The sequence below is a fragment of the Bos javanicus genome, chromosome 5, assembly GCF_032452875.1.
Source record: "Bos javanicus breed banteng chromosome 5, ARS-OSU_banteng_1.0, whole genome shotgun sequence".
NCBI classification, from domain to species: domain Eukaryota; kingdom Metazoa; phylum Chordata; class Mammalia; order Artiodactyla; family Bovidae; genus Bos; species Bos javanicus.
This window is the reverse complement of record NC_083872.1, coordinates 110,986,524-110,995,700: the sequence shown is the minus strand read 5'-3', so window position 1 is coordinate 110,995,700 and position 9,177 is coordinate 110,986,524. Positions and strand designations below refer to the sequence as shown.

General features: G+C 45.5%; 1 protein-coding gene across 1 annotated transcript; it reads right to left on the bottom strand.

The window, feature by feature from the left end:
* Positions 1-6,353: 6,353 nt before the first annotated feature.
* LOC133248790 (cytochrome c oxidase subunit 4 isoform 1, mitochondrial-like) lies at positions 6,354-8,837 on the bottom strand. The gene is made up of 2 exons (XM_061419094.1): positions 8,820-8,837; positions 6,354-6,980 (listed from the first exon to the last, which is right to left on the bottom strand). Exons 1-2 carry the CDS (start codon positions 8,835-8,837, stop codon positions 6,438-6,440), a joined length of 561 nt encoding a protein of 186 aa, XP_061275078.1. The 3' UTR covers positions 6,354-6,437.
* Positions 8,838-9,177: the final 340 nt, after the last annotated feature.

Here is a 9,177-nt window from a genome sequence, read left to right as displayed (position 1 = left end):
GCTGGATGGCATCACTGATGCAAGGAACATAAACCTTGGCATGTTTCAGTCCATAGGGTCGCAAAGAGTTGGACATGACTCAACAACATGGACTGTTCAGTTGGGCAACTGAACTCCAACAGCAACAACATTATAACACGGTAGATGCATGCAGACCACTATAGATGAGTTTGCATGCACATCTGTCCTTCGTTAATGGAGAAAGGTCTGAACAGGCACACTCAGACATACCACAGCATGTGTCTGGAGAGATTGGGTAGGGTAAGCACTGGGAATGGAAGAAGGAGATTTTCTTTCTAATTCTCTTGATTATAAGTTGTTTGAGGGAGTTCCCTTGTGGTCCAGTGGCTGAGACTCCGTGCTCCCAATGCAAGAGGTCAGAGGTTCAATCCTTGCTCAGGGAACTAGATCCCACATGCTGCAACTAAAGATCCCATGCGCTACAACTGAGACCAGGCACAGCCAAATGAATAAGTAGATTAAAAAAAAATATAAAAAATAAGTGCTTGAGTGTTTTACTAGAAACCTATAATTTGGTTTATCTGTATAAAGTATTTTTTTAATACACAAGAATTGTTGTTGTTGTTCAGTCATTAAGTTGTTTCCAACTCTTTGCAACCCTATGGGTTGGGATGATCCCTTGGAGGAGGGCATGGCAACCTATTCCAGTATTCCTGCCTGGAGAATCCCATGGCAGAGGAGCCTGGCAGGCTACAGTCCACGGTGTCGCAAAGAGTCGGACATGACTGAGCAACTAAACGACCAAAACATGTGACCACATCTCATCCTTTGCTATCTGTCACTGGGGTCATGGTCGCCCCAGAGACCCAGGGCTGCCCTCTCTGTGCAATGGCCTCTCCCACTGACTCTCTGGCCTCCTGTTCACTGGGTTTCCCCCGCTGCCCACCCTACAGGCACCTCTGTCCCTACAGGTCCCCCTGGACCTCTCCTCTTTTAGGGGACAGTGGTCAGCCGACCTGGGGCTCTAACTGGGTGAATGCTGAGCCCAGGTGTGTATGGTCGAGCCTTTATTCAGAGTGATGGAATCTCAGTAACACGGGGACTTTGTTCCAGGATCGTGGCTGGGACCTGGTTTGGGGCTGAGCTCCTCTCAGCCTGTGGGTTGACTCCTATTCTTCATCTGACCAGGGACAACCCCAGATGCAGAGGAGCCAGGAGACGGTGGTCCCACAGGGCCCTCTTATGCTTTCCTGCTGGGAGAGGCGCTCCAAGATTTTCAGAGGAAAGTGTCTATATGCACCAAAAGCTCGATGTCCAGCTCTTAGGAAATTTCCTAGCCCCAGTTGTCCAAAATGCCAGAGATTTATGAAACTCAGTGTCACTGCCTTATTGACAATACTGAAAATTTGCGAACTACCTAAATGCACTCCGCTGGGGGATTGCTCGGATCAAACAAATCAGGAAATACCCAGATATAGAACAACATACGGCCTTTTGAGTAATGATGCATTCATTTCTCTATTTGATTGTTATGCATGTATAAAGAATCTTTATGACTTGAGGAAGTGTTTATGATGTGCTGTGAAGGAAAAGCAGGACTCCAACTTGAGGGCGTCAAGTGCAGTGCAGTTCATGACCTGGAGGCCTGCCCTGTTCCCAGGGCTATGTCTGTCCTCACCCATTTAATCCTTTTTCTATCCTGTACTTACTGCAGAGGCACAAAAAGGGTTAGTCACTCAGCGGAGGTTACGCAGGTAGAAGGAAGAGTTGCCAGGAGGTGAAACCCAGAAGTCTGTACCCACAGATCATGGCTACAGTCTGTCTTCTTTCTTGTGAACATATTGGGCAGGAAAAAAAAAAAAATCAGGCAGAAGAAATATGAGACTGTTCCTAGACTTACTTCTGAGCTAGAAGTCAAGTGTGATTATTTTTCCTGAATCTAAAGAGTTGAAGGGAGATGGGGGTCGGGGAGAGCCCTGATGTGCTGTTTCCTGTCTGTTTCTTAAGCTGGGGAGTGAAGCGAATACTTGGTGATCACATAGTATCATATTTAAGTCTTACAAAGAAAAGAATATCTGCATTGAACATGTAATTAAACTTATTTAAAATATTGAGACTTTCCTGGTGGACCAGTGGTTAAGATTTTGCCTTCCAATGCAGGGGCTGCAGGTTCAATCCCTGGTCTGGAAGCTAAGATTCCATATGCCTCAGGGCCAAAGAAACAAAACATAAAATGGAAGCAAAATTGTAACAAATTCAATAAAGACTTTAAAAAAATGATCCACATCAAAAAAAAAAAAAATCTCTATCAACAACCAAAAAAAAAAAAAAATTTAGTGGTGCACTTATACTTTGTAACAGGAGTGATTTTGATTGTAGATCTGGGAACATTTTCTCTGTGACATTAAAGGACAAGTTGACTTCCTTTTTGAAAAGTAATAGTTTCCTGATAGGAAACTGCATAACCACTTCTTCCTCTACCAGGAAGCTTTTTTTTTTTTTTTTTAATTGTATCTAGATTAGGAGTTTGCTTATAAAATTGTGTAAACCTTTACAGTAAAAAAACAAATCTTGGCTATTAATTTCAGACTTTCTTCAATCATCCCAGGCAAAGGGTTCAAGGACCACGTGGATGAGAGGTGCTGACTGGTTCAGACTAGCTCTGCTTTGCGACCTCTGACCCCAAGAGCCTCAATTTCCTCACCTGTGCAGTGATCCTCACTGCCGGGCTGGGCAGAGGTTTAAGTGAGCCACTCACTCTGGTTCAGACATGAGGATGAAAATGTGGTGGACATTCAACACACAGTAAGTGTTGCTTATTTTCACATATTTCTGCTTCAGTTTAAGTCCTTAGTTTACAGCACAAAGGTGTCGTGGGGACCCGGGGTCACTTCCCAGGATGTGTGGTTGTGCACACTCAAGGGTCAACAGCACCAAAGACGAAAACCAAAGGCAGAACATGGAGGAGGAGACGAGAGTCGAGGGTGACCGCAGGGTCCAGCCCAAGGGACTGCAGGTGCCTAGCTGAACTGGGCCATTATATAGCAGGAGAATGAAAACCCGAGGACCTGGGTGACAGCTCTCCGGTATCGCTACTCTGACACCGTTCTTCTCTTTTTTCTTTAATTTGAAATTTAGTTTTAATAATATAAATGAGATTATATCTAATGGTATTGATGAAAATGACAATTAAAAATCCCACAACAGCCTGGTGTGTTCATACATAGACCCAGTAACATCTGAATATATGTGTGAGTCACACCTGTTTCCTGCACATGGAGCCCTGTTGACCAAGGTGGAGGCACAACTGCTGGGGGTCTGGGACCCCCATCTAGAAGTTCTGGACTCACAAATATAAGGGCACATTTGAAAAGTTACATATCAAAGTAAAAAATAGCAGAGAGCCATCTAATTTGAACAAATGAGACATTCAAGTGGCATTATTCAGAGATGAGAAATGAAAGTGTATTCTTGAGTAAATTTTATATGTGTATTATACTACAATTTTAAAAAGTATATTCTTTTTTTTAAATATAGTTCTCTGTGCTATACAGTAAGATTTTGTTGTGGATCTATTTTAGATGCCGGAGTTTGGATCTGCTAATCCCAAACTATTTATTCCTCCCTCCCCCTCGCCCCCTTTTTTAACCATGTTTCTTTTCTGTGTCAGTGAGTGTTTCTATTTTGAAAATTAGTTCATTTGTATCTTATTTTATATTCCACATATAGATGATCTGGCATGCTGTTTGTCTTTCTCGTCTGACTTACTTCACTTGGTATGATCATCTATAGGTGCTTCCCGGAGAAGGCGATGGCACCCTACTCCAGTACTCTTGCCTGGAAAATCCCATGGACGGAGGAGCCTGGTAGGCTGCAGTCCATGGGGTCGCAAAGAGTCGGACACAACTGAGCGACTTCCCTTTCACTTTTCACTTTCACGCATTGGAGAAGGAAATGGCAACCCACTCCAGTGTTCTTGCCTGGAGAATCCCAGGGACGGGGGAGCCTGATGGGCTGCCGTCTATGGGGTCGCACAGAGTTGGACACGACTGAAGCGACTTAGCAGCAGGTGCATCCATGTTGCTGCAAGTGCTATCATTTCATTTCTTTCTATGGCTGAGTCGTATTCCATTGTGTGTGTGTGCATTATCCTTCCTTCTGTCCATTTAGGTCTTTCCCATGCCTTGGCTATTGTAAATAGTGCTGCTATGAACACTGGGGTGCATGTATCTAACCTGAGTTAGAGTTTATCCAGATATATGCCCAGGAGTGGAATTGCTGGATTGTACGGTGGATCATATAGCTGGATCGTATCGCTTTTTAAGGAACCTCCACAGTAGCTGTGCCAATTTACATTCCCACCAACAGCGTAGGAGGGCGCCCTTTTCTCCACACTCTCTCCAGTATTTATTGTTTCTATTTCTTTAACGATGGCCATTCTGACTGGTGTGAAATGATACCCTATTGCAGTTTGATTTGTGTTTCTCTGATAATTAGCGATGCTGAGCATCTTTTCATGTTCCTTTTGGCCATCGGTGTGTCTTCTTTGGAGAAATGTCTATTTATGTCTTCTGCCCCTTTTTTATTGGGTTGTTTGGGGCTTTGTTGTTGTTGTTACTGAGTTGTATCAGCTGTTTGTATGTTTTGGAAATTAAGCCTTTGTTGGTCCCCTCATTTGCAAATATTTTCTCACAGTCTGTAGGTTGTCTTTTTATTTTGTTTATTATTTTCTTTCCTGTGCAAAAGTTTATAAGTTTGATGAGGTCCCATTTGCTTATTTTGGCAAAAGCAGAAACTTCTATTGTCTTGGGAGACTAACTTCAGAAAACATTGGTATGATTTATGTCAGAGAATGTCTTGCTTATGCTCTTTTCCGGAATTTCTGTTTCATGTCTTATGTTTAAGTTTTTAAGCCAATTAAAAATTTTGTGTGTGTGGAGTGTGAGTGTTCTAACTTCAATGATTTACATGCCACTGTCCAGCTTTCCCAACACCACTTGCTGAAGAGACTTTTTCTCCATTGTTTATTCTTGCCTCCTTTGTCAAAGATTAATTGACCATAGGTGTGTGGGTTCATTTCTGGCTCTCTATTCTGTTCCATAGCTCTATATGTCTGTTTTTGTGCCAGCACCATGCTATTTTGATTCCTGTAGCTTTGTAGTCTTATCTGAAGTCTGGGAGAGTTATGCCTCCAGCTTTGTTCTTTTTCTTCTGGATTCCTTTGGCAATTCTGGGTCTTTTGTGATTCCATATACATTTGTTCTAGTTCTGTGAAGAATGTCATCAGTAATTTGAAAGGGATCACAAAAATATATTCTTCAAATGATATGAAGTGTGCCTAGTGCCAGTCAAACAGCTGACTGTCCAGATAGTGTAGGGAGAGCATGCTGGACATCTAATAATACAGAAGAAAAACATTTTAGCTACAAATGAATGAGAGCTAAGTACCCTCCAAGAACTGGCAGTTCCAAATTGGCCATCAGGTTCAGTACAAATTTCCCATCAGTATCCATGCAAAGGCTTGGCGTTAATGAGGTTGGGATGGGATTCACATCCAGCTTGGAATTCACCTTCCTTTGCACCAACAACCCAAGATGAACTTTACAGACACACTAATTTTTTTAAATAACAGTGTCTATTTTTTCAAAGATTTGTTTGTTTATTTCTTTCTTTATGGCTGCGCTGGCTCTTCATTATTGTGCATGAAGTTGCAGTTCACTTCTCCAGTTGCAGTGAGCAGGGGCTACTCTCTAGCTGTGGTGCACAGGCTTCTCATTATGGTGGCTTCTCTTGCTGTGGAGCAAGGGCTCTAGGGCGTTCGGGCTTCAGTAGTTGTGGCAGACACGCTTCGTTGTCCTGCAGCACAAGGAATCTTCCCAGATCAGGGGTGGAACATATGTCCCCTGCATTGCCAGGTGGCTTCTTTACCACTGAGCCACCAGGAAAGCCCCAAGACATGCAAATTCTTAACCTGAGCCTCTTGCAGACCAGGAGAAAGGCCAGGAGCTAGATTATTTCAGCCATGGTTCCTTGGGGCTTTCTGATCGCCTGTTTCACCCAGAGCATGGGGAGGGACATCTCCCTGTCACAGGGTGATGTCCAAGTTCAAGCTCCCTTCCCAGTGGTCTCATGGTTGGACCCCTGATGGGCTTTCGGGCCCATGAGGCCCATGAGATTTTTGGCTGTTTCACCCTCCATCACATGCTTTCTAAATCTAACTTCTTTCTTTTACTATTTTTACCTAAGTAGTAGATTTTCTAGTCCAAAAAGCGGCAAAAGCAATATTGTGTTTTTCTGTGGACTTCTATTAAATGTGCATATTACTTTAGTCTTATTCATTTCTTTCTTTTTTTTTTTTTTCATGTAAACTGCACACTTATTAGTACTGGTGCTGCAACACAGCGCTTCCAGTGAACATGCAGAACTGCATGGACGTGACCGGACAGATGAGGTGCAGACTCGGGAACCGCGGGTCCTTACGTCTTCCACTTGTTCTTGTCGTAGTCCCGCTTGGCTGAGAAGCCCTGGATGGGGGCCACCTTCACGTCGAGCATCCTCCTGGTCTGCTTGGCCACCCACTCCTCTTCAGAGGTGTGCGGGATGGGGCCGTACACACAGCGCTTCTCCCAGGTGAGGAGCGCGGTGAAGCCGATGAAGAACGTGGCCGCGCCCACCACTGTCTGGCACCTGCTCATCTCAGCGAAGCTCTCCTTGAACTTAAGGTCGTGCAGTTCAACTTTCTCATCGATGGAGAGGCTGCTCCAGGAAGCCTTCTCCTTCTGCTTCAAGGCCTTCTGGCTGGCAGACAGGTTCTTGACGTGGGCCACGTAGGGCAAGGGGTAGTCACGCCGGTCCACATAACTCGGGAGAGCATAATCTTCACTCTTTACAACACTTCCATGGGCCTGAACACACACCGAGGTGGAAACCGCACGCCTGCCAATCAGGCTAAATACTCTGGTCGCCAATATTCTGCCACCACTGACCAGCCGCTGCCCACCGTGCCCGCCGCAACTGCCCTCTCTGATTCATTTCTTATTAAATTTATTACAAAGCATTTTCTACAGGTTTTGTCCCTGCTGTGAATGAAATTAGAAGATATTCATGTAAGGACACACACCATGACAAAATCAAAATGACGAGGAAACAGCAAACCCAGAGCAAAGCTGTGTCATCATTCTTGTCGACTCCAGGCCTGCCAGACACCACGGCTTTCAGCCACCTCTCTAACTTCCATCATTTCCTTACGGTTACATGATGTGCTTGTGCTTCTGGGTCTTGATCCATCATCTTTTGACATCAGTTCTGATTGGGGAGAATATACACGGCTCCATCTTCCCATCATTCTTCTCTGCCTTGGAAGTGATATCACTGTTCTCAGACCCTCAACTCATCCCCACCTTCAGCTTTAACTCCCTTTTTCATTCTGCCAACCATGAATATCCCCCTTGGCTCCCACGTTTCTCCCTGCCAGGCCACCCGCCCTGAGGCTCCAGATTTTCATTTTACACTTCAGAGCAAATATTCTGCTGTTTAAACACCCACCACTTCCTGCAGTGTACAGCGGAATATTACTCAGCCAGAAAAAGGCATGAAATTGTACCATCTACAGTGATGTGAGTGGACCTAGAATCTGTTATACAGAGTGAAGTAAGTCAGAAAGAGAAAAACAAATATCTTATATTAACAAATATATACAGAATCTAGAAAAAGGATACAAGTGGACCTCTTTGCAGGATAGGAATAGAGACACAGACGCAGAGAATGACATGTGGACACGGTGGGGAAGAGGGAGTGGGCGAACTGGGAGAGTAACATTGACATGTATGACGTCTGTGTGTGCAATAGATAGCTGGTGGAAAAGTGCTGTGTGGCACAGGGAGCTCAGTGCTGTGAGCTGTGATAACCTAGATGGGTGGGATGGGGTGGGTGGGTGAGAGGGAGGCTCAAGAGGAAAGGGATATATGCATACATACGTCTGATTCACTTTGTCACACAGCAGAAATTAGCATAACTTTATAAAGCGATTATACTCCAGTAGTAACATTAAAAAAAAAGGTATGCGAATATTTGTTGCTGAATGAGCAGTTATCCTTCCTCCCGCAGTGTTGCAGTGTTGCTTGTGCAATGACGCTTGTGCATCTCAGAGGAAAGTCTCTTAGTGTCACGTTCAAAGGACTGCCCCCTTTTGATATTCCACAACCAGGCAGGAGGATGCCCTTGTTAACTGGCATCTTGTTTGGAGCCTGTCAGCAACCATCGTGGGGGAAGGGTGGGGTGCTCCAGGGAGCTCATGGGAAGGAAGTTTGGAGCCAAAGGACACCCAGCGAGGGTACAGGACCCACTCAGCCCAAGCGGGGCTGCGAAACAGAATGGGAGTTTCTGTAAATGTCTCCTGCATGAAAAGAGCAGCCAGGGCTTCCCTGGGGGCTCAGTGGTAAAGAATCCGACTGCCAATGAAGGAGATTCAAGACCGATCTCTAGACCCGGAAGATCCCTCAGATGCAGAGCCACTAAGCCCAGGCACCGCAACTACTGAACCTGTGCTCTGGAGCCTGGAAGCCACGACTACTGAGCCCGTGAGCTGCAACTACTAAAACCCAAGCACCCCAGAGCCTGTGCTCCTCAATAAGAAAAGCCACTGTGATGAGAAGTCCGCACGCCGCAACCAGAGAGTAGCCCCCACTTGCTGCAACTAGAGAAAAAGCCCTCATGGCAATGAAGACCCAGCACAGCCAAAAATAAAAAGAGCAGCCAGATTTAGCAAACAAAAATATAGGACCCCAGTGAAATGTGAATACATTTTTGGTTAAGTAAATTCCAAATTATTTATCGTTCATCTGAAATTCAAAGTAAACCGGTGTGCGGTCAGCCATCGGCAATCCCCTGATACAGTGCTGTGTCTGGACCCTCGGACACAACACAGAGCCTTGCACCTTCACGGGGCTCCAGGGTGATGAAGAGACCACCCCTCCAGCTCCCTAGGTGACAAATGGTCCTGTCCCCTCACTCCGGGCCTCCTCCAGGCCTCAGCCCTGCCCCTCCTTCGCTCTCTCCCCAGGTCTCCCCAGGGATCGGGTCCTGTCTCAGTCCCTCCCCTGTGCTCTGAAGCCTCCCACGTGCGCTCTCAGGTCTGACCAGGTCAACTCCAGACTCTGGCCCTGGAAGCCCCGGCTTTGCTTGCAGCCTTCTTCAGCCTCCCTGTGAGTATCCTTA